General features: G+C 41.6%; 2 protein-coding genes and 1 pseudogene across 2 annotated transcripts; 2 read left to right on the forward strand and 1 right to left on the reverse strand.

Annotated features, from left to right (window-relative positions):
* Positions 1–25,343, forward strand: part of LOC104380307 (eukaryotic translation initiation factor 2D-like) — a 777,252-nt pseudogene that overhangs the window by 267,479 nt on the left and 484,430 nt on the right.
* LOC147526455 (uncharacterized protein C12orf50 homolog) lies at positions 964–12,378 on the forward strand. Its single transcript, XM_086629160.1, has 7 exons — positions 964–1,004; positions 2,940–3,088; positions 4,117–4,278; positions 5,380–5,457; positions 5,549–5,662; positions 5,904–6,008; positions 12,356–12,378. Exons 1-7 carry the CDS (start codon positions 964–966, stop codon positions 12,376–12,378), a joined length of 672 nt encoding a protein of 223 aa, XP_086485286.1.
* LOC147526456 (fibrillin-1-like) lies at positions 12,586–17,186 on the reverse strand. Its single transcript, XM_086629161.1, is given in 6 exon segments — positions 12,586–12,676; positions 13,368–13,599; positions 14,360–14,445; positions 14,574–14,626; positions 15,463–15,572; positions 17,111–17,186. Coding segments are annotated over 6 exon segments (648 nt in total).

A 25,343-nucleotide genomic window follows, 5' to 3' on the forward strand; every position in this document is an offset into this window, starting at 1 on the left:
GCGAAAGTGCTCCTGCCTTCTGTCCTGAGCTCTGCCTCGTCATGCGGCGCCGCTAACTGCGGCCCAGCGACTCCTCCCGGTCCCGGTCCCGCCACGGGGGCTGCGGCCCCGTTTGTCTCCCTCCCGCCTGGCCCCGTGCCACCCCGGACACCCGGCGCTCCCGCTTGGCTGACGGCTCCTCCTTCACCGCAGTCACGAAGGGACACAGCACCTTCCACGGCACCATGCACCAGCGTCTCATCGCCCGGCCACTCAATGCCGAGCCCCAGCTACGCCTGTGCCACCGCGCACCCACAGTGCACGATGGGAAATGGAGAGTTGTTTCTCCCCCATTTTCTCACTCCTCTCTCCCTGCTGCTATTGCCCAGCAGTATTTTCCCCCTCTGAAATACACCATCGCAGAGGTGCTACCACCATTGCTGATGAGCTTGGCCTTGGCCAGCAGTATACGTTTTCCAGGACGGAAACTTCATTTCCCCCCATAGATATTTTTTATTTCCAGGCAGCCTACGACCTGAATGAGAACAGGCCTGTTAATTAGGGACATGAGCGTACGATGTTCGTTCTGCTTTAGCTGTGGCACTGGACATCAGAGAAGCAAGAACAAGCAATTAATCTCAACAATGTCCGCAGCGAGCAGCTAACAGTGTACCCACGAGAAGCAGCAGGTTTCCCTATCCAAAGAAAGGGGTGCAGTAAGAAAAACATTGGGCCCAAAGATTTTAGTGAAAAAGAGTGAAAGAATCAGGTTTCTCTTCGTGGTATCAAAGATTTGTTTCCAAGACCGCAGTTCGTACAGCAAGAGGTTGAGTGTTATTTCAGCCCCGCCAAATGGGTTCCCTCCCTTTTCCGTTAAAGAAACACCGGCATGGGAGACTCTCTGAAAAGGTCCGGTTTTCCCTACTTTACTCTGAAGCACTGGAGATAAAGGAAGAAGTGAAGCTGGACAGGTCACAAGGCGCCATGACGCTCATGGAACCAGGAGCCCTTGGAAGCCTGGCAATGTAACATTTTACACCGCCTGGCACCCGCCTTTGTCGTTTCAAGGAGGCAGGGGAAGGGAGCGCCTCCTTCGGTCGAGTGTAAGTCGGAGCTTTCTTCCAAAAAAGCAGCAGGGCTATGGTTCTGAAGGTGCAGATTTCAAAAGAAAACTACCACTTTCAGGATAAGATTACAATTTGCCTGAATGTTGATAGCTTTAACAGTTTCATGTATGTTTTGCCAGCATTCAGAGTGGAGAAGCAGAGAAGGCAGAAATGGCAGCAGTGGGGAACCAACACTACTTCCATCCTTGTTCCCCCTACGCACAGGTAAATGCTGTAGATAAGAGAATGGTTTGTATCCTTGATTTTCTCCTTATACCCCTGTCGAAAGGGAGGATTATGCTGTAAAGATAGTAGTTGAGAGGTCTCTCTGGCTGGGTCATGGCCGCATCAGTAGATCAAACATCTGATCTTCAGAAGTGGTGAGAAGAACTAATGATCACCTAAACTATGGACAATTTCTCCTGTGAACTGGGCTCAAATATTCAAGGACACAGAAATTAAAAATGGCACCTAAAGGTCATTCATTGTTCACCTTTCTTACTGAATCAACGTTATACTGATTCTGAATAAACAGGCCATGTTCAGCACTTCTGCTTATAGGGACTTCCTGAATTTCTGCCAAATCAGTTATTTGAAACAAAGTCCTTCAAAAGGGGTTTACCCCTTCAGTGAAATATTTCTGTTCCACCTCCTAAAAAGCCAGGGTTTTGCGTAGGGCTCTTCGCCATTGCACCACTTCCAGCCTCAGGGATTTAGGCGTTAATGCCTGGGAGATGGGCTCGGGCTCCAGATGCCAGCGTGTCTCAGGGCATGGCCCAGCTGTACTGACTATAGTCCAACAGTGGCAAGTTTTGCAGATGCTGCTCCAAGACCCAGCTGTTAATGTCTGGAAGTGGGTGAAAACAACCTTCAAACAGGCCAGTATTTTCAAGTGTGCCTTTGCTTTCCTTTAAAACATTACACAGAAACTTGTTCATAAATGACCGGCAACCTGGCATTTGCAGCTCTCAGCTGGGATGTAGTCCATATCCAGGATATAAACCTGACTTGGCTTGTAATGGTCCTGAGCGTTCGCCTCTTTGGAATGATTTGTTTATCGTGTGCTTGAGGAAGATGCCTCAGCTCATCAGGATAAGTGAATTGCAAAATTGGAGATGACGCTCAAATCCGTGACCTCTATTAAGACAGAGATACTGAAAAATAATTTGAAGTACAACTGACAAAAGTGACTGTCGTCGTGCAAGCGCTCTCTCTGCTACATTGTGCTGGCAGTTTAGCTGGCGACACACTGATCCATAGGGGGAGAGCAGCAGTGTGAGTTTGTGTATGAGTAAAGCAGCAATAATTAAATAATTCCATGTAGATATTCTTTTCTTCCCATTAGCCTTTTATTTTTCATCTCTAAAAAGAGCCGCGAGATGGTGTGAGCAGTGTAAGGAGAGTGGTCTCTGACCATCGATTCCCAAACTTTTAGGTTTGCAGTTTTTGTTGGGAGTCTTTCTGGGTTTTCTTTCTTACTCCTTATCCACCCATAGACCCATGTCCTTCAACAGTAAGAGAGTGCGAGTGTAAGATTTGCACTTGCACAGCAGATTTCTTTCGAGATTGACCTGATTAGCCCAAGCTGCACGTGACAATTAAGTGACTCCTAGATTTATTGTCTTCCCAGCACACTGTGGAAAGTCTGCAGGACAGGAAGTAGACTGCTTTACTCCTCTTCTCACCTAGGAACAGCTTCACATCATGAAAGCTCCACTGAGCTTAAGACAAATTTAAAGACAACTTTAACCGTTCTACAATACCAGAGTGTGGTCCCGCAGAATCTTACTCCTATGTTCACAGGAGTGTACTGTGTACTAATCCATTTAGTCCTTTTTTGGTTCCCTTTACAAGAGCTGAAAACCGTTTTCTCCTGCAGCAGAAGTACGCCAGCATCCCCTGCTTCTGGGAAAGAAGACCTTCCAGCTGCCTAAAGATCTCTTGCCCCTTCCATCACAGCAAGCCTCGCTCGATAAATGGACTTTTTTTGCCACCTAGTAACAGTGAGTAAAAATATGTTCTTAACAATTTGCTCGTTAGAGTGCGTAAACCCACAAAAACGTCCTTCCAGCAACAACAACTGGAATAAAAGAAAATGCCCGTGTTTCATCTTACTGCTTTTAACCTGGGAAACATATCCAATTGTAGTATTTTTAATAGGATGCTGAGATTCCTGATTGCATCTCTAGTTGCAAAGTGGTTAGCTTGAACAATGCAAACAGACTCAGCAGTTTTCGTCATTTTTCTTTTCAGTCAGTTGCATTTATTTCCTGGCTCTCAGAAAATGCCATCCCAGTACTCAAATAGTTCTGCTGCAAACATCAGGAGTAGATACACATTCCTAAGGAAAAGAGCATCTGTTCTGATTTTCTCCTCATTAAGTGTAAATTATTTTCAAGAACTTCCTGTTCTTTCTCAAAATCTACATTTTCTACTTAGTAAAGAGAGTTCGTATTCGAAAATTTTGATAGAAAAAAAAGTCTACAAACTAAAAATGGATATTCCTGTGCTTAACACTGCTAAATTCTTCACAATGGGGAAGTGATACAGGCCTGCTGAGTATCCAGCATGCTTCAAGTATTTTCCCAGGTCGAGTACTTAAAGCCATTTACTCACTTCAGCCCAGGTATTAACGAACCACATGTTTCCCTATGTTGTCAATGCCTTAAAAGGAATTGGAAGAAAGAAGGTTACGGACTCAAACTAATCTATCCACCAGCTGGAAGAGATATCCAGCCTTTTTTAGATGGCATAGAATGATCAAAATGTTCCTCTTTTCAAAGGGCTTTATTCACCAGTGCCTCATCTGTCCGTTCCAAGGAGTCAGCACCCGTGTTTTTCCATATGTTCTGTAACTGGAAGATCCTCTTGTGCCAAACTCGGCAGAAGATTTTGCCCAAAAGGCACAATCTCTCTATTTAATGATTGCTTCCATAGAACAATGATTTCAAAACTACACCTGCTGGTCTGAAGCTGGATTTGACAATCTAGTTCCTTCCCAGTAAACTAAACGTAAGTTTTTTTTCTGCAGATGCCCCATTGCAAAAGGCGGTCCAAGAAGGGAGTCTGCACCCATACCATCATCCAAAATCACTCCAGTATCCAGAAAATATTACACTACCCATTCACCCCCCAGTCATTATAAACCTTAACAACGAAGAGGATGATGAGGAGGATGAAGATGCAAAGAACAGTAAATATTTTCTTTCTTCTACAAGGAAGCAGAGTGGGCATTTTCGTCTCTTGCAATGTACTTCACAACCCATTCATTGTAATAACCATGCCATTTTTAGAGAAGGGTCATTGACAAGTTTTTGAAATAGTTTCCAGCTAATCTGCAAAATATGAGAAGTGGTAGTCACCAGATTTGAGCGAGGCAGCATTTTCCAACTCCTGTGAAATGCCTAGCTGTATGTTTCAATAGTGGTAGAATTCGCATCTCTCTCTTTCCTCAAATAGTCTAAAATGTGATCCACGGTTCAGAGAGCCATCAAATACTCTTCAAAATGTCTCATAATTTGGGGACGAAATTTCAGGCTGAGGAGGTACTTCTTTTCTGGAAGCAAACTGTTGCACAGGGGCTGTACACACTCCTCACTGAAGGTGAAGTCACAGGTCTGTTCACAAAAGAGAGTTGCGGGACTTCAACTTCAGTTAAGTTGTCCAAGGGATTTCCTAAACCCTGCAGGCAGTCTCATTTTATTACAGCAAGTTATTTTTAAATCTTGTGAAGGGAATTCACAGAAAACACTACTTCAAAGGAAAGTGTAGCTGTGTATATTCTGATATATATAGAGAGAGAGATTCTAGAATTGCAGTTAAACTGTTGACTGTATCTTACTCAGAGATGAGAGATTCCCAGGGAAGGAAAGAATCTCACGTTCCCAGAGAGTCAAAGTGAGAGACTGACCTACTCGCATGCGTGCACCCCGCAAACTGCTGTGCCAGCTCTCAGGCAGCACCAAGCTGCTTTTTGTCCTGGTGACGTGTTTACTCAGAAGATTTCCTTTTAGGTGTAAAGGAAGGATTATTTTGAAAATGAGTACTGAAGATTTTTGGACTATTTTGAATCATTTCTAATCTACAAACAGTAGCTTCTTCACAGGTGTTTTAACTGCAATTCCATTGCACTTGGAAATACTTAGTACTAAGGAATCATTTTTCTGTGCAGAACCAGAGGTTACAGTCAGAAAAACCCACCTGTGATCAAAAAGAAATTCATTATTTGACTCTTAACAATTGCCAAAGGTCTTTCTATACATACCTTGTCATCTTTGAAAAATATTTCCTCCAGCTCTTTCTAACTACGTGCATAAGACTCCTGAGGATCTGGAAGAGGAAAGAGCAATAAAGGAAATATGCTTCAAATCTGGTAAATATGAATTCAGTCACTCTGTCCTAAACAGCAATGCTGCCTCTGTACGAAACTTTGTGGGTTTTTTTACCTCTGGGACTATATTTAGGAGAGTATTACAGGATTCAGCACCCTCCCAAACGCCAATCAACAAAACCCGTGTCTTCACTTCAAGGAAAGGAGCTGCTGCCCTTGGAAGGCATGGAGCGAGGCTTGCAGGGAGGTAAGTATTTGTCATCTTCTTGGACCACGTTTGCCACTATCACAATTACTGTTACAGAGAGCAACTCTTATGTAGGTTGCCCCTCTTCTCCTCTTGTTTAATCTACTGACAATAAAAGAGAGAATGTTTCAAAGAGCAGAAAAACACTTCATTCGTTTTACCTCCATTTATGCAGGTATGTGGTGTCACACACTGCACTTACTGACAAGCGACTAAAACATTCGTTCTGTTGCCCTTCCAGGTGATGGGAATGCAATTCCTACAAAAAGAGAAGGAGAAGATTCAGGAAGGAGACAACCAGCAGAGACTATTCCCAGAACAGATGGCAGATCCTGTGAAAATGGAGGTAATATACTTGAGCATTGGTTTCTCATTGCTACACATCACCTAGTAAATTACTGTTACAGGGAGAAACTATGACAGAGGTTGCCCCGCCTCTCCTCTTGTTCATCTACTGGCAATAAAAGACAGCATGTTTCACAGAGCAAAAAAAAAAAAACTGAATACACACACATTTAGCTTCACCATTTCATATTTGATCTTTATGCTGTAGAGGCTCTTGCCTCAGTGCTCAAAACCACTGCTTAGGAGCCTGCATGTTTTTGGATTATACTGAGAAAAGAAAGTCTCCTCTATGCTGATTCCAATTGATTGTTTCCCTGCTCAATTTTGGAAAAGCAATGGTTCTCTAGAGTGACACTAAAGCAAGTGAAATTTAAGTAATTTCTTTAAAAACTTTTATTTCTTTTATTACCTTATGAATATTTTAGGGAAAAGGAGAGGGACAGCGGGGGTGGCAGGAGTCGTATGTTAGCCTGGGTCTCTGAAAGCATGAGGAAGAGCAATTTTATGCTGAAAAAGGTCTCAAACACCAGGGAAACTCGTTATTGCATCCTGCAATTAGAACCTTAGACCTGCAACTTGGCTTTTAATACAGTTAACATGACGTGCGACTCCTCCAGAAGAAGAGCAAGAGAATATGTAAGGCTTATTCTGCTGGTGCAGACTAAGTCTTAGAAGACTAAAGAGCACACCCAAAACACGCATTTTGCATCTCAATTCAGTGCTTGACCCAGTGTCTCGAATTTCCCTTTCTCTGGCGATTATGGCTATGACAAAATCACACTGTCAGTATTGGCTGTTACTTCACACCAATCACCAGTTTAACTCTGAATGGAATAAAGAACAGTGCGGCTTATGTAACCAGGTCTTTGTGGAAACCTTGCACTCGTTAAGAAAAAACATTTTTTGCACTGTTGGGTCTGACTTAATGAAGGGCATTCAAGGAAGGGACTGCCAGCGAGCAGAAGTACCTTCATTGATGGTCTTACAAGATTTTTCCTCTTCAGGCAGGATGGAGGTTTTACACTCCTACTCCTAACTGGATGGGGATTTTATTTTTAGAGATGAAGGATCAAACTTAAATTGTAATGGTCCTTCAGCCCTCATTACACGGATAAGCAAAACCTTCTGCAAGGCCAGCCCACTCGAAAGATGACAGGTTTGGAGAGAGTTGAGGCAGAGTTTTACCTTTGTAAGGGCAGTTTAATTCCTGTGTTTCCACTCTGTCATGTCAGCAAATGCTGTGTAACCTTAAATGTGAGTAAAGAAGAGTCTGCACAACACCAGCTCCATTTTCTGCTCTGAAATCCTTCATATTTACAATTAGATGCTTGTTTTGAGTAAAAGCCACAGACATTTCAAAGAAAAAAACTACCCCCAAATAAGCTCTATTGCAAGATAAGTGTTGTCTTACTGATACAGACCTTCAAACAAAACTTTTTTCTTACAAACACTTTATTAAAAATGTACAAAGTTTATTTTTCTTTTCAAAATCCCCAAACTAAACAAAAGAAAAGAAAAGAAAAGAAAAATCACTGAGTATAATTTGATATAATCTTTAGTCCGCACTGATACGTGACCGAAACAATCCTGGAGTCAGCAAGCGCTTTGGCTATTTTCACGTATGAGCTTCTGTTACGTGACTAGTTGCAGGCACCAGCTGTCAAAAAAGCACCACTGAGACATTCACTTAACACATAATGGTACGGCACTTAAAAAAAAAAATCACTACAGTAAACTAAATGTCAACTCATTGCACAAACATCTTTGTTCCAAACTAAGCGACGACAAAACGAGGCGCAGGGTGTGTAACGACAGCATCAGTGAAACTTCTAACAAATGGATTTCACATACAGTTTCCTGTCTGCGCTGCACAGTCAGTTTGCACATATGGCAGCCCTGATACAGCTCCCAGGTTTTCGTAAATGCACCACCAATTCCAGCCAGCACCAAACAGGGTGAAACATCACGCGTTCCCTTCAGAGAGACATTTCCTTCAGCTGCCTCCAGTAACGCCAGTTTGTAGAGCACCTTTCTGAGAATGAGATGTGGCTGCACGTGTGGTTCCTTGAGGTTACTGGAAGGAAGTACAGTACAGTTTGGTTCTGCAATTCCAATGGTATTGAAAGCCATCAAGGTTGGTTGCTGCAGTGGTTGTGCCTCTTCTTCCATGATTTGACGTGGCTGATTCAGAATACAGTCCTGTTGAGCTGCTGTGAAATATCATCTCTGCAGAGACTGATATGGTACTTGTTGCCCTTGAAGACTCTTTTTTACTTTTTTTTGAATACTCAAAGTTTTGCAAGAGGACTTTAGAATATCCAGAAGATGTACTACAGTGCTCTTTTAGCTCTGATATATTTTAATAATTACATCCTATTTGGATGACTGGCCCAAATACAACAGGAAACATCTTTCAAATCTATTTTTTTAATTAAGAAAGTACTTGTAAAATGTTGTAGCTCAAATTCATAAATCTAAAGAAAACCATGCAAGTTTCCTTTTTGTTTACATAATTTTTTATTTTCTCCATCTATTACTGCATTAAAAATAAATAAACTTCTCTATATTTTTTTTTTTTAATTAGGAACTATAGCAAAATATCCAAAGCATTACAGACTGCTAACAGGAAAAAAATCACTCACATTTTTGTGCCATTTAGTGCCATATGATGACTTCTTGAACTTTAGCTTTTTAATATCGTAGAATCATAGAGTCATAGAATGAATGGTTAGGGTTGCAAGGGACCTCAAAGATCATCAGTTCCAGCCCCCATGCCATGGGCAGGGAATCCCTCCACTACACCAGGTTGCTCAAAGCCTCATCCAGCTTGGCCTTAAACGCTTCCAGGGATGGGGCAGCCACAGGTTCTATGGGCAACCTGTTCTACTGCCTCACCACCCTCTGAGTGAAAAATTTCTTCCTTATATCTAATCTAAATCTGCCCTCTTTCAGCTTAAATTCATTGCCCTTGTCCTATCACTACACGCCCTTGTAAGAAGTCCCTCTCCAGTTTTCCTGTAGGCTCCCTTTAGGTATTGGAAGGCTGTAATAAGATCACCCCGGAGCCTTCTCTTCTCCAGGCTCAACAGCTCCAGCTCTCTCAGCCTGTCTTCATAGGAGAGGTTCTCCAGCCCTCGGATCATCTTCGTGACCCTCCTCTGGACTCATTCCAGCAGCTCCATGTCCTTCTTGTGTAGGGGACTCCAGAGCTGAATGCAGTATTCCAGGTGGGGTCTCACAAGAGCAGAGTAGAGGGGCAGAATCACCTCCCTCGACCTGCTGGCCATGCTTCTTTGGATGCAGCCCAGGATACAGTTGGCTTTCTGGGCGGCCAGCGCACATTGCCGGCTCATGTTGAGCTTCTCATCTACCAGCACTCCCAAGTCCTTTTCTTCAGGGCTGCTCTCAATCCATTCTCCACCCAGCCTGTATGTGTGCTTATATTGGGGTTATAGAAAAGATACCATAACCATGATCGCCATTATCATCAAAGTGCTGGCAGGGGCAGAGTTTAAATCGCCCTCCTGCAAGGGTAGTTCTGCAGTCACGGCAGGATGGAAAGAAAGAGGTCTTTCCTTCTCCTTTCCTCCTCCAAAAGTCAGTGACCATTTCAAAGCCTTTGGAAAGCAGATATGCTCAGGCGGGCAGACAGGTGAAGAGAAGTGGCTGAAGAACTGGACTTAGTCTGGAAGACGGATAGCAGAGGTCTCTCCACAGCCTCATTCTGAGAGCTTCCCAGAGCTCCCCTGGGAAGTACTTGTCCTCACTCTTGTCTTCCAGTTTCTTCAGCTCCTGTTTCTTATCTAGAGGAATGCCAGTGATTTCCAGTGTATGAGTTCCAGGCCCTGACTTTTTCTTAACGGTGTGCAAAATGAGTTATTTGTCCATCCCTCTGACGGATTTGAAAGATGCCATCATCATTGCCACGTGAGATGACGTAGTGCATGTGGTTCGTAAGAGGCTCAATGGCTGCATGAGTTCTAGGATGTGCTCCTTGTGGTCAAGCCTGGAAATGTTGACTCTCATCTTCAAAGGACAATCCATGTCTAGGCTTCCCAAACTAATCTGCTCGATCTGAGGTAAAGGAGGAAAGATTGTTTAGAGCAGGAGAGAAACAGGTATTCACTTGCATTGAGAGAAGAATAACGTGATTATTAACAGTTTCTGCATTTGTCAAAATCTACCTGTGACAGAAGCGATTGTAAAACCTTTCCACCTGGGAGAACTGCTTCATTCCATGTAACGCAACCTGTAAATCTTAAAGGCTTCTCACACAGGCTTAACAGGACAATTGAAAGTTACATCAGGTCTGCAGAGAGGGCTCAGATTTCAGATTCTTTTCTGAATCTGTTTAACTTCATGTTTGCAAAAAGTCCATGTAAAGAAGAGACCTATGTTTACTACTGCAGTAAAGACTGTATGTGAGGCACAGTCTTGTTCTTCTGATCAACTTCCGTGAGGAACATGACAGAAACACATACCTCAACACTGTATGGGAATTCCCTGAAACTTTGGTAAAACTGTTTTAGTGAATCCTGGCTTCTGAAAACAAGCAGGCTCAGCATTTGGTGATGAGGAAGTACCATGATTATAAAGGAAATGGAAGGAAGGAGTGAACTGCTGTACTGTTCTACACCCTTCGATAGAAGGGACTACAATGTCACGTTGTCCGATTACATCTTATTTGGACCACTGAAAGGACTGTGGAAAAAAAGCCAGCATTGTTTTTCAGACAAATCAGTCGTGTTCTTTTTTAGTCTCAGCTTCAGGGTAGTTAACGCTGCAGGTGATAAGATTGTGCAGAGGTGTTAGCTGTGAACACAGGGGCAGGGGGCAAGAGTGAGTGCATTCCTAGGAAAGCCATCTTAACAAGCAACAGCTTTTGAAAGCGCTTCTACAAAAATACATAGGCTGTAGTCTTCTTTAAGAAACCTGATACTAAGTGAGGTACCCAGCCTACATGTCAAGATCCTTTCACACTTGTAAAGACAGCAAAGGATCTCTCTCTCTGAGGAAATTCCCATCACATGTGAGTATGTATGTGCACTAGTATGTAATGCAATTAAAAACACGTGGTGGTGAAAACATTGAAAATCTGTGGACTGGAGCAAGAACTGCAGTGTTTTAAATACATACCCCATAGATGTCATTAGTGATGAAATGATTATTTCTTTTTTCACATAGTTTTATGGATGTGAAACCTTTCACTTTTACTGCTCAGGTAGTTTTAGTACTACGAACTGAAAAGGTTAATGCTATTAAGAAAAGGTAGTAACAAGATATAACAGTTATGAACTAGATATGAAAGTAACTGTGCAAGAGACAAAATGCTTTTCAAAACCTCCAAGTATTTCTGTGGTGGGTTGACAGGAGTGACAGTGGGGAGGGAAAAGGGAGAGTTGTGGGAAATGTGAATGTGTGTGTGGAAACCAAACATTTAGATTTCAAGTGTCAACACTTAACACCGCTTCCTTTAGAGCAGCAATTATAGAATTACTGGCTTTTTTAGAAACTTTGCCAATACAAGAACTGACTTTGCTGGCATCATGCAAAGCAGTATGTACTAAGGCTGCAGCTTCTGGATTGTTTGATGTCCTTACCCTTTTACAAAGGACACTTGTCTCCCCATTCTTTCAGGGTAACTCGCGCAGCTAGGACACCTTACCATTTCAGTTGAGGGTTTGCATTTTGCCTGTTGGCACTACACAGTTCTTGTACTACTGAAGAAAAATCTGTGTGTGTCCCCACCTCTAAATGGAATCAGTTTCCCATTACTGCAGATTTCAAGACCAGTGCCAAAGCTACAAGGCAACACCCTATCAGACAGATAAGGCAGATAACAGATACACAGGGATACTCTTCTAACTTTTGAAAAAAAGCATCAAAATATGTAAATTAGTAGGGCTGTCCTTTTATGAGTATCCCATAACTTATTTTTATAAGCCTATAAAATGCAGCAAGAAAAAAATTAAGTCTAAAGTGTAGTTCTCTAATACACTCAGCAATTCTGCAAATATTGGACTGAAGTGCATCAGCTACGTCATGGATTTTAGTTCCTCACGACTGTGAGCAATCACGGAGTAGACATGTAGACTGAATGCTCTGCAAGAAGATGTATTTAGCTGTCCCAGCCCATGAAATGGTGTCCAGTCTCCTACCGACAGCAAAACAGATGCAGACACTACCAGTTTCCTAGCTCCCTGTAATTACAGGAAAAGTATTTCCCTGATATATTTTGAGGAACAGGACCACATCTCGCACTACGAAGGATTCTTTAAAAGATTTAAAAACTTCACCCATTCATAATTGTTGCTGTCTTTCTGATTGTCACATTGTTCTTGCCAATAGCACCCAAGTGTGAAAACCCCTGAGGCAGGGGAAAAAAGATTTTTGCCATTGAATGTGGCCTGTTAAAATATTCCCTCCGTTTACTGATAGTGTTGAGCACAATATCCCTGAAAATACCTCGAAGTACATTACAGTGCTTATTTATCCTGGTACGTACGGTGTCATTAGCACTTCTCTTCTTCCTGTTGTCTTGTTTGGAACAGCCATTGATTTTGCACTCGTAACATGCTTCAGGTGACAAAGCATTCTCTCTCTTCTTCAGCATCTCCATCCAGGGGCAGGTACTGGCCTTTGTTCAACCCCGTCCCTGAGACACAGTGGCTGCTGAATGAAAACATCTGGTTTAGTTACTTCTTGAGTTTTATGAATGGTACTGTTAAAAGGAAAGTGAGTGCACGTAATCTGTACCACAGTGTCTGTATCCCCTTCCTTTCCCTTTCCTCAGCAGGAGGCCGTCGGTGCATTCATTTTCGTCACACTAGTGTGGCATACTGAATGAAATACAACCACTGGCTGAAGGCCTGTAGGCTTTTCTCATTTTCATTTTCAAGTTTTACCAAGAATCAGGACAAACCAGTCTGCCCTGAACTTTGGAACGGAAGAATTCAGCCATTGCTCTGTACCAGAACAATGTTAATTTGTGTTTGATGTTCTGGGTTCATCACGGTGGCTTAAAACCCTTAATTATCTCAGTACAGACAGCACCCATCCTTATGCAGTAACGGTCCTCACTGAGCAAGGTGGTGAAGGAATTCTCGTGCTGATACTGGGGGAGAAAGTAGAACTAATTGTTTAATGCTGCTTATACACTAGATTTAAAGTGAGTGTCATGCTGCATGTACAGACCTGTCTTTTTTTCTAGCTTATGGATATTGTGTGCAAAGGGAGTAGAAAGGACGACCTGGAAGGCTGTCCCTCATTTACACCTTTGCTCTTCAGTCTGGCTAGAGTCCAGCCTTTTTACAGCCTTCTGAATATGCCTCGGAATGACTGACTGCGTGGTGATACTCACCCTTGTCCAACTCTGTAATAGCCAGGTGCACAGCCACAAAGGTAACCACCTTCAGTGTTGGGACAACCGTAATTGCAGGGGTTCTTGGAAGAAGAACACTCATTCACATCATGGCATGCACTGGAGAATTGGTCAGATGAAAATCCAGATGGGCAGGCACACTCGTAACTTCCAAGTGCGTTCTAGCCAGAAGCAGAACCACACACGTGAGGGCTGGAGCATTCATTTTCATCTAGTAAGCAAACAAAAGTATATTGGTATCTTCTAATCTGATAGACATCAGCCAAGCATGACGTAGCCAACAAATCAGCGTATCTGTAAGTCTCAGGGCTCTGCTACATCCTTGACCTCATTATTCCATAGAGACTTGGTTTCTGATGAAAAATCCCATTGGCAAAGGTCCCAAACACACATCGCTGGGCTGTAAAGGTACTTTAGGATACTGTTTCTGTTAACCTTATTTTGACTTAATGCTCCCCCTGCCTTCAAAGTATGTCTCCAGTTTTGCTTAGGGTTCCTCTTTCCCCTGGCAGGGTGCACTCCTACCATATAAGGTCCACAGCGGAGAAATGAGCTGGGAACTCCAGTCATACTCCAACCATGACAGTGTTCCTGGGCATCTAGCAATGGGGCAAACTTAGTACATGCTTGTAGTGGAAACCTGCAGGCTCTGGGACAGGAAAGAATCTGAACAGCCAACCACAATGAAAGAGAAAAGGAAGTATCGTCTTCACCTACTTGTTGAATAAGATACAGAGAAAATGACTTCTCCAGTCAGTACGAGTGATTTGGTTTGAGGTTGTTTTCTTGTTACCTTATGTCACTGATTTATGTTCAGAGTAATATGTGTATGGAAGGAGGGGCAGAGAGGAAAAAAAGATTTGTGTCTGCATACCCTTTGTCCTGCCCGTTCTTGTCCTGGCCTGGCACTTGTCACTATAAACACTGTGACACCTCTGTTGTTTAAATGGATTCTCTGCTGTCCGCCTTACCAACACATTGATTCCACTGGTAGTGCTGAATATATCCTTGTGGGTATTCACATCTGTATCCACCCAGGATGTTTTGACAGCCATGCCAAGGCCAGGTTGGATGAGGCTTTGGGCAACCTGGTGTAGTGGAGGGTTTCCCTGCCCATGGTAGGGGGGTTGGAACTAGATGATCTTTAAGGTCCCTTCCAACCCTAACCATTCTATGATTCTATGCTGGCACCTGTGGTTTCCATCACATTCATCCACGTCTTTGCAATTGGGAGAGAAGTAGAACATGAAAGAACACACGATTACACGTGTTGCCAAACACGTTACTCACTTGATCATAGTCATTGAAACACCAGTATTTATGACAGAGGAATACTGCTGCACGATGGAAGCACCATTCGGGTTGGACTTTTGGAAAGACTGAAAGTCAATTAAGGTAGTGTTCTATCTATCAATAATCCAGTTGGAGCTTTTGAGCCTTTACATTGCTGAGATTTGGAGTAAGAAACACTAGTTCTGGCAATCCCACATGATGTTGCTTTGATGTAATGTTTAGAATATGAATGTTTTCTTAATTTGGTTTTCAAACCTATGTAGGACTAAGCTTTCAGTTTCCTAGAGCATATTGAAGTGTTTCAATATGAGGAATAAATACAAAATTTGGATGTAAGTAAGTGCTTACTTTTGCAATTAAAAAGAAAAAGCCATCTAAAAAGTCTCTGAGGTGTGTGTAAATAAACGAGAAAACAACAAAGAAAAAAACAAAATGTAAAATCTCAGTCATCTGAAATAGTGTCTGCTACAAGAAGTGGATTGCAGGCAGCCTAATGTGTCAGGTACAGCACACAGTAGCTTTTTATTTTCTAGTAGAAAATAAAAATCATGCACAGTTATCAGATTCTACTGCTACAGTAGTGTTACACTTTACTTGTTCACAGATTGAAACAAATTTAAAGGAACTGTGACGTCCCAAAGCCTGAGGTACAGAACACCATCGTGCCAGGAACGGAAAGCTGTCGTTTTATCAGTCATGACATACAGAGCAGTTCTGATGTGCTAGGTGCGTACGTATCTCGTGAATGCTTTGATATGTACACTTGAGTGCTTTGTTTCATAGGTGGTGTGTAAAGTACACATTGACATTCACAGGTAAAACTTCCAGGAGTGTTCTGGCAAATTCCTTTTGATCCACAAAGCGATGGCTGAGAACCACATTCATTGTTATCTTAAAAATGCAGAGGAAAGAGAAGGTGCTTGATACACCTTCTGGCACCATTTTAGACATGTTCAGATAACATTTCTTAAAAGACTGAAATCCACAGAGGTTTATGTTGAAAACGTAGCTTTTCAAATTTAAACGTCAGATAAGCTGACGACTCATGCAGAGCTATGAGAAATTAATAAATTGCAAGTGCGAGTTGTAATTCAGTTGAGTGCAAAAGACCAGGTATGTAATTTGCTGAGGGTGGAAAAATGCTGCACTTCCGTATTAGCTGAACTAAAACAGTTTCAGTGGGCAAGATTCATACACGTGCTTAAAGTCTAAAAACATCTGTATCTATTACAAAAGAAAAGGCAATCAGGTTTTGTTTAACTACATTTTAAATCAGATCTTAATACTTCACCCCTTTGTCTCCATGCGGTTATACTTAGAATATAATAACATGTATTATATATGTACAACTGTTGTTCTTATAGAAAAATTGATGCAAGAAAACGAATGTTTTTCTTACCAATACAAGCTGCGTGATGTTGCGTAAAACCGGGTGGACATTTGCATGTGAAGCCTCCAAGGGCGTTGACACAGAGAAACTGTGTCTTTTGGTTTGACATTCATCAAGATCTGAAAGTAAGAGGAGGTGTTGTCTTAAGAAAAGTCAACAAAACAGAGCGATATTTAGTCTAACTTGGTCAAACTAACACCCTTCAAAACTATTTCCTTTTATGTCAAGATGCAACAAAATTAACAGATACTGTGTATAACTTTCTTTACCTGCACATGTCTTTCCATTTTCTTGAAGGATGTAGCCCCGAGTTCCCTTCTGAGTTCTTGCAGACAAAATTGCATGGCTTAGGAGACTGGGAGCACTCACCAAGATCTAAAAAGAGAAACTGTTAAGTATCTCTTGTACCAATTTCTTTCTCTGTCTTTGAAGGGTGTTTTCTAAACAGCACTATATTTAAGAGATGAAGGTCTGTAGAGAAAGTCCCCAATTCACATTTGTTCAGAGTTCCTATTTCTTTCTCTATGGATGTGTTGCTGTGGAGTTTCGATGGTGTTGCCACTACAGTAACAAAGACTGTCTTGAAAGAGTAACATACGAGAGTAAGAGTGGCATTTATATTTTCACCTAAGGACTAAGCATTTATTTTTGGGCATACTATGGTATACTTCCATGTGTCAACCAACAGGAAAGTGGGAAAATGTAGACCACGAAGTAATGATCTGGTTTTTCAATCAAAAAGTTTATACAACTGCAACCAAAACGCTTCTACTTTAGAAATACAAAAATGGAAGCGTGTATTAGGAATGAAAGAGATAAAAGAGAGAAAGGGAAAAAACTGCTTTGATACAAAGGTTTACAGAGGTTGATACGTCATCATGTACCAATTAAAAAACCAACTGAGGGTTAAGAGGCTGAATCTTACCAACACAAGATGTGCTGCTTATGTCAGTGGTACAGCCAACTTTGCAAAAGCTTCGGAAGGAGCCCACGGTGTTACTGCACTGTCCATTTCTACACAGGTTTGGCATGACCTTACATTCATCGATGTCTGTACAGAAAACATTAACTATGTCACCTTTCAGTTTTAAATTCGACTTTTTCTTCTCCTCCATTTTTGCAGTTCCTCATCATCATGCTTCTGATAGGAACTTTATCCTTTCTTTCTCTTCAAAAATGGATCTGAGCTCCAAGTCAAACATCCTTCAAACTTTCATTATTGTTTTCTCTATCAAAACCTTCCTGCTATTTCACTGGGTGATCCGGTTCCAGTTCTGCTCACTCAGAACACAAAACTCATAGAAACGAATTTTCTTACGAGCAGTTAGACAATGTCAAAAAATTTTCACCACAATTTAAAAACGTATGTTAGCTCCTGCCTCCCGTGTGGCAATAGTAACTGCAGAGCATTCAGTGAGACTGTTAGAACAACTCTTGTTGCCTTTGCCATGTATGCAACTACTCAGCGTGTGAGAGCTTTGGAATCATTTCTAGCTTTTGGCTACTGGTTGGTACCTCCTGTTTTAGATCCCAACCCTGAAAATTCTGGACAGCTGTGAGTATTCTGGTTGCAGCTACTGTACAAATGTGGTTTTAATTTCTCGTCTCTCAGCAGCATTTGAAAAATCAAACCCGGTTGTTTCACAGGAAATTCTTCGAAGGAACGTCAAAGAGAATTCTGCGTTTTCTTAAATGTGTGGGCATATTCTTTTCCCTTTTCTGCCTCTTTTCATCCCTGCAAATACCTGTTCCATCTGTAGTATAGCCTGGTCCATGTGGGCAGAGTTTCTCATGCTGAGTGGTTCCAGGGAGCGGAGAGAGCTCACACTGGTTACCCCAGCCCCGGCCTCCATCACAGCCGCACTCAGATTTAGTGAGAAGATTCCGGCTGCTTGAAGCCATCTGACACATGGTCTGCAAAACTTCAGCCAAGCAAAACCCTTGGCGATTATCTGTAAGGAAGAACTGGAGAGATTGAGAAGGAGTAGGAGATAAACGTGATCCATCAAGCATTGGATATATTATTCTGGCTCTCTGTCAACGCATGCAAGCACCAGAAGATTATTAGCAACCAGTCTGTGAAGTCTATTTTGACTTAGCCTTTCCGATTTGTTGTGTCTTCTGATAATCCGTTGGCATTCCAAGTGGATTCCAGACATCCCTAACGTTCAGTACCTGCATGAGTTGGATACCACTTTTACTTCTAGGAAAGTTGTGCCCTGGGGCATACCTGGTGAGCTTGACTGAGAGTAAAACAGGCTTCGGGCCAAACCGAGCTTCCACGTCAGCTGCCTGTGCTTGGCTTGCATTTGAACAGTTTACTTGGAGTGGAGTTGGAAGTTTGTTTTACTGGCCAAAGGAGCATGTCTGATCCTCTGTAATTATCCTGATGTGGTTTAAATGACAAAATCCTTAGCACTTAAAAGTACCTATGCACCTCAGTACTTTTTCAGAGGCGGTCCTGGTTTCTGTTGGAGGGAAAAAAAAAAAGATTTTATGGCCTTACTGATGACCTGTCCCTTTCTAATTCTATTTTCCTTACTTTTTAAACCTTTTGGTTAATACGTGTTAATCATGAAAGAGGAGCAAAACTTCAGTTATTAAGTTCCTTTGAACAGGCAGCTGAGGAGAGCAGAGATCCCAGCTTTCAGTGCTAATAGCAATGCTAAATTTTGCAGAGATGGTACCTTCCAAATAGGCCATGTCACCCGTCTTACCTGTTAGTTAAAATGGAGACATTGCCAACTATGCTCTGACAGACGCTTATGTTTTTAAGTGAAAGATTTTATTTATTTCCTCTTCAAGCTGAAAGTTAAAATCCCTCAGATCGCTCAGACAGAGTGTTTGTATCAACACCCAGCTGACCTTCTCTTTTGCATTATGAGGAGCAGAATCTGCTTACTTAAAGTGCCCAGTAACTTCCTGTTTACATCAAACAAGCTGTCCTCACCGAAAGTGTCGGTTGTGTGAGACAGCATGTTTGCTGTAGTGATTTGCAACACTCAGCAGATTTCTGTTCTCCTAGATAGGTATATTGTGCAGGTCTTTCTGCACACTATGATTTGAAGAACATAGAATGCTTTGTCCCCAGTCTGAGATGTGGAATAACTTTCAGTGTGAACGGAATATAAAGGTTTGCACAATGTATTTAAAATAATGTAATTCAAGACTTAATGTTTGTGCTTTAATTCTGAAGAAATGCTTTGTTTCTGCCAGACTCGTCTTTCATTGTAATATCTGACCCAGGAAGCCCTAAAGGAAAAGCAGCACTGAGCAAACTAACCCAAAGCGTAATTTCCAGAAAATAATACGAAAATTGTACATTAAATACTAGAAAGCAACAAGGAGCTCCAATCAGGGTATTTCCTTGGCATTAATGACTGGCTGGGGTTAACAGTCTGCGGCATCCTCTTCCCATCTGGTCTTAATCCTTAGGAAATATCCTGCACTTCCAATGTTATTGCTCTGCCATGAAGTCAGCACGCTACTGATGACAATTTACAGGGAGCTGGTTTTATTCTACTTACCAAAGATATTATACAAGTGTTTTTGATACAAGAAGACTAATAAATACACAGTTTCAGTATTGTAAAACACCCTGAAGTATCTGCACTTGAACACTGATCGTGAAAAAGTAAGGCTTTTCAGTTCTATTCAATTTCTAAAACCAGAACAATTAATTTTATAGTGCAAATGACAAGTTTGAACACACCAAAAAGAAAATATAGGTTTACAAATATAAAACCCTTCATCAGCATTTAATGTGAAGGTCTGCCTCAAAACTTTTGAATATATCTTGCAATTTTTTGAATTGAAGGTACAGAAAATTCAGATACCTAGTTGCAGTACTGTGGTGCTTAAGATCCTATTCTGAATATGCAAACACTTTTTTTGCTCTGCATCCCAGTTTTGGATCTACTTGAGCTAACTAAATTCTGCTTCTTCTTTAAAAATACCTCTTTTTGTCTGGTTAGTGTTGCTCAGTACCATATTTATGTCCTGTGGAATTTAGACACTTCTATGTGAGGCCCCTGATTGCTAGACTCAGCTGACATTCTCTAGATGCTCTTTATTCCTGTCATTATTTACTATTGTATCACTGGTGAATTAATCAGGATCATTATTTAATTTCTGTAGATATGAGAGTTGTTACATACCCAGAAGCCTAATTTACGCTCTGCATCTTTTATATTTTAACGTAAGATGAAATGTGTACCAAAGGGGCACTTACCAAGACACCCAATGCCTGATGGTCTTGACAGGAATCCTTCACTACATTCCCATCTGTAGCTCCCAATAACGTTCATGCAACAACCATTTTCACAGATACCTGGCTTGGTGCGGCATTCATTTTCATCTTTACAAACGTACAATAAAAATAATCAAGCAAATTGTGACAAGAAAATATATCAGACTCATAGAATGCATTAATTATTCAGTGTAATATTTGCAAAATTGGAAAATCTACAACTGATTAAGTCTGAAAAGGACTTTCCTAGTAACACGATCCTATTCCATTCCTTATGGACTGCGCCCTGAGACGAAAGCTTTAATCTTGTGGGTTATTTGTAATGTATAAGAAGCAGCAGAAAACACTTGCAGCAGAGCAACATTTGGATTATGCTTTGGCCAGCTCAGAGTGAAGGAAGTCGTGGGAAAAGTCTAGAAGTCAGTCATTACCTTTGCCCACCTTCTGGTCTTCTCTTGGTTCACAGCCAACTGGACATGTGCATTCACAGAAACCGCAAGTGTTGGTACAACGAACAGCACGCAGCAAGGGATACTGAGCACACTTGTTCATATCTGCACAGAAAGGAACAAAGTGATCATTCTCCACTAAGTTTTAAAACAACCACCAAGAAGGTTTTCTTAGACCTGTGCTTCTCTTGTCAGCTAAAAAGTATCAGAAATGTAATCATTCAAACCAAAAACTTGTGATTGTTTGGTTTTGAGTAGCCAGAGAAAACTGAACAAAGCTCTGCTGAAAAATAGTAAAGCTCAAGTATGGAACTACTGGAGCTTAGAATGACAAGTTGGGACAGGCTTATTTCAGATTTTTATGATATGACAATTTTTTAATGTATTTTTGTGTTATGAGAGATATCAGCTTTTTTTCCAACTCTAAAAAAAAAAGAATTCTTGCTTCAGAAAGCAAACTAATTATGATTCATAAACCACAAAATTTGTAGGAAGCATCCTGATCAACATCCAATGACAGCAGAATGGTTATACACAAATCCCACACTGAAAATAAGAGGTACTTGTATCACCCTCACAGTGGATTAGTTTAAAACAGATGAGAGAAAATACTTCTCTAAGTAGGGAGAGTAGTGACATTCTGGCTCTTGCTGCCACAAGAGGCTGTGGAGGCAGTTGGTATCAGCAGATTCAAGACTGTACTGGACAAGAGATCCATAAGTGGATGCTAAACCCACTCTGCAGGGATGCATCCCCTAGTTTACATCCTATTTTCCCTATATCCTCAGCTGTTGTATATGAAGAGTGAACTGTGGAAAGTTGTTAGTCATCTGCAGTTTATTACCTTCAGTATAACTCACTTGTTACTGTCACTGTGAGGAGAGGGTCAGTTCTTAACTGCTCTGTCCAAGTGACAAAAACTGCTCTGCAAATCCAGGCATTTTTGCCACGGCTAGTGTACTATTGATGAGGATATTCTGGGGGCTCAACAGTTACTTTTCCCTGCCTCCCCCTCCTCCCACCCCCTTTACAACAAACAGCTGAATAATGTAACATACCACAACATGGGAGCCTGGAAAATCCTGTGATAAACCGAAAATGCTGCTTAAATCAATTCAGGACTTCTTTTTCAATGACATATTTCAAGCAGAGAAACTTTTATTCCTCCTAGTTATTATAGCACCAAAGACCTGGTTGATATAGTAATCTGAATAGCAAGGACTAGACAAAACTCGAAAGAAAAAAAATAAAGAGAACAAGTTACCTTCACAATTCATCACTGGGCCTGGCTCAAATCCTTCACGACAGCTGCACTCAAAACTGCCAGTCGCGTCAGCGCACGTACTGTTTCCACACGGGTTGCCAATTGAACATTCATCAGGATCTGCATATAATGAACAAATGCAAACTGCAGAGAATTGGGAAAAGTTTCAAATTGTGTTTTAAATTCCGGTGTTAAAATTCTTAGGATTCATGAAAGATGGGCACACCGATGCGACGTACGCCAGTGTAATCTAAGTTGTATCCCATGGGCACTCACAGCGGAACGATCCGTCAGTAATGATGCAGTGACCGTCTGAGCAAATCCCTGGGCTTTCAAGGCATTCAGTGACATCTAAAAAGCAGGAAGATATTAGCAACCACTTGGCTGCTGCATTCCTGTGTCAAGCTTTAAAAAAGCATTTTGAAAAACCAAGTGCCCTGTTCTGTTTGTCTCTAGCCCTGCAATTGGGAATCTTTTAACTATCGTTTCATAATGGATCCACATTTATTAAAGGTCAGCCTCCTGTCACCCGGGGCTGTGGGGACTAAGCATTCACATCCTGTATGTAATATCCAAGTCTAGTTTTAAGTATAAATAATTTTTTTTTTAATTATCAGGAAAAAGAATACCTACCTTCATGGGTATCATCCATTCCAGGAATAGTTCCATGACCATATGGACATAGGTCCTGAAAAGCAACTGTAGAGGTATGTTTTTTAAAACAAGAGGGAGTGAGAGAGCGAACCACGACAGATGGTCAAAGCCATTGAAAAATCTTCTGTATCACATTTTTCAAAACTGCCAACTGTTTAAATCGCGGTCATTGCGCTGTCTGGCCAGACGCACAGATAACACTGTCTCTAGGTCAGGGAAGCAGCACTAGAACTCATTGAGCTTCCGTGTGCCCATGCTTGGTGCCCTCCTCTTTCTGTACTTGGAGAAAACCAAGAACTGAAAAGTGCCCATTACTTCAGGGATTCTTGGCACAGTTCCATTTTGCTCTTCTCTGTTGCCTGAAGCAGGCTAGATCTACAGATGGAGGCTACTAGTTTGTTTCTCTACAGAGCAAAACCAAGAACTCAGTCTTTCTCTGTTGCTGTGGTTTCTACTATTTAATTTTGTTCCTTTTGTTGACCTGAAATGGCTCTAGAAAAGGCCATTAAGAGCGAATGTCAAAAAACTCTCTCCTTCTAATGATCAAAAAAGTATAACACAGATGTGGTCTTCCTTTTCTCCCACCTAAAAAGGCTTTATTTTAAATCTTGATGTGTACCTTCTTCCTTTGGACAGAGCTCACAAGGATCACCCCATCCTTCTCCTGGCATTCTCCTGCAGCAACACTTTGCCTTTGTGCTGTTGAAAGCCTTTGGCACTGAGCATTTCCCACTCTCAAAGTTAGTGAAACAGAAGCTCTGGCGAGTGTCTACAAGAAGAAAATCTAAGAGGAGCGATGGAAGAAGTCAAGGTAGGAATGTGATGTTCATTCTGAAAAATATTACATTGCGCCCCATTTTCGGAAGGTATAGCACATGAACAAACCACTGTAGCATAAGCTGGTGTATGATCAAACTCTGCAGTAGCTTCCCATGGACAGGCTCTTACTATGTGGAGCATTTTAAGCCATCTTATTTCAGTGAAAAAAAGGAAATTAATTCCCCAGGTAGTGTGGCAGTTCCTAATATACAAAGCTCAGCAATTCAGCTGCATTAATGGGATGGAAAAACTGCTCTTCTGAAGTACCAACTATTACTGTAACGGATGGCTTGGGACTAGTGGAAGAAACTCTTTTTGTGGCCATGAGAAACAGGTGACTAGCCAGACTGCTGAAGTAAACGAGTCCTGTCCTCTCATGAAATGGGCAGATGAATACTACGAAGTTTTCTGTGGCTCCCATCTCTTTCAGTTTCTTCTGCATATGATCACCCTGAGCTCAAAAAATAATCCAGCCATCGTCAGCCTTCACATTACAGACAGACGCAATGAATTCTTACAAAGCTGTTTGCACATAAGACCAACAGAAAATAATGAGGACCGTATGTTGCAAGAGCTGTCACAATATTAATGAAAGTATTAGTAAAATCACATGTGACTTTTAAAATGTGATTATCTGGGCATTTTCTAGGAACTTTAGCTGCAAATTTTCTGGACACATGGCAGAATGAAGAAAAGAATGTAATTAAGTCCCTTTGACTCAAGTTGGGCAAAAATCTGTTTGGCAGTCACTGATTCTGTCAAAAACATCAAGAGATGTCTGTCAGGATACTCAAGTGGCCATAAACAGTGGTATTCCTGGAAAAACAAAAGCTTTCATTTGAAAGTCTACATGATCTTACAACTGCAGGTGATTTGAATTAGTCTCAAACATAATTTCTAACATGGGAACAGCAGCCCCAAAAGAAACCACGAAGTTGGCAGGCAAACCGAACATGGTGGCATGATACAAAAGAATGAGAGAACTGTGGGGCTTAGAAAATACATCCCAGTGTTCCAGACAAAAATTCAGAAAGGTTCCTGTGAACTAGTTCTTGCACCCAACCAGATTAGGTGGCTACAGGCCAAATCTTTTATGTCGCCGCCAGTGTTTTCTTCAGTCCACACAAGGACAAGCTGCTCATTTATGATTAGGATTTATGTGGGCGAACGTGTCACACCAGCCAACCTCAGTGAGCTGAAAACCAGGTTTCTTAATATAGTCACAGTGGAGAGACAGGTGCTTACTCTGTCCTCTGACCACGCAGAAACTGAAGGCTTTGAGGTTCGCGACCTAAAACCAGTTGAGTGCGCCTTCCTTGCCAAGGTCCCCACAGAGTTAATTTGAATGCCCAGGAAATTCGCAGTAGTCCTGTGCTTTGCTCTGCTGGAAAAGGGAATGCTAAGTTGGATTTATTTCTCATTCTCTGCCACACCAAATCTTAATTCCTTGTGCGACATTCTGCTTTGGAACGATAGCCAAGGCTTCAAACGAGACACGTGAACAAACAAGAACATGCAAACTGAGGAAAGGTCTGCTGGACCCTCTGCCTCCTCCTGTGAGAGCACTTGAGAGACATTATACAAAACACCAAATCAGAAAACAGTTGTTAGAAGCAACTAATTTAAGCAAGTGTTCCCACAAGCTCCACAATTTTATCAAGATTTTTGAATTTCATAGCCCCCTGAAGCCAGAAGATTAGTTCATGCATTGATTCCCAGTAACTACCTTTCTGCGAACATTATGTAAACCCAGTACACAGGCTGGTTTGTTCTACGAATGGAATTTAAATAAAAAAAGGAAAAGCAAGGGAAAGATAAACCACTGGTTTTTTGAAAA

Source organism: Tauraco erythrolophus, chromosome Z (assembly GCF_009769465.1).
Source record: "Tauraco erythrolophus isolate bTauEry1 chromosome Z, bTauEry1.pri, whole genome shotgun sequence".
Taxonomy (NCBI): Eukaryota; Metazoa; Chordata; class Aves; order Musophagiformes; family Musophagidae; genus Tauraco; species Tauraco erythrolophus.

Excerpts from the sequence above, each read along its gene's own strand:
- LOC147526455 (XM_086629160.1), top strand. The coding sequence starts at position 964 with ATGACGCTCATGGAACCAGGAGCCCTTGGAAGCCTGGCAAT. Across the intron at positions 1,005-2,939 it reads GCCCTTGGAAGCCTGGCAAT|AGCTGAAAACCGTTTTCTCC; the intron begins GTAACATTTTAC and ends TCCCTTTACAAG. Across the intron at positions 5,458-5,548 it reads GGAAATATGCTTCAAATCTG|GAGAGTATTACAGGATTCAG; the intron begins GTAAATATGAAT and ends GACTATATTTAG.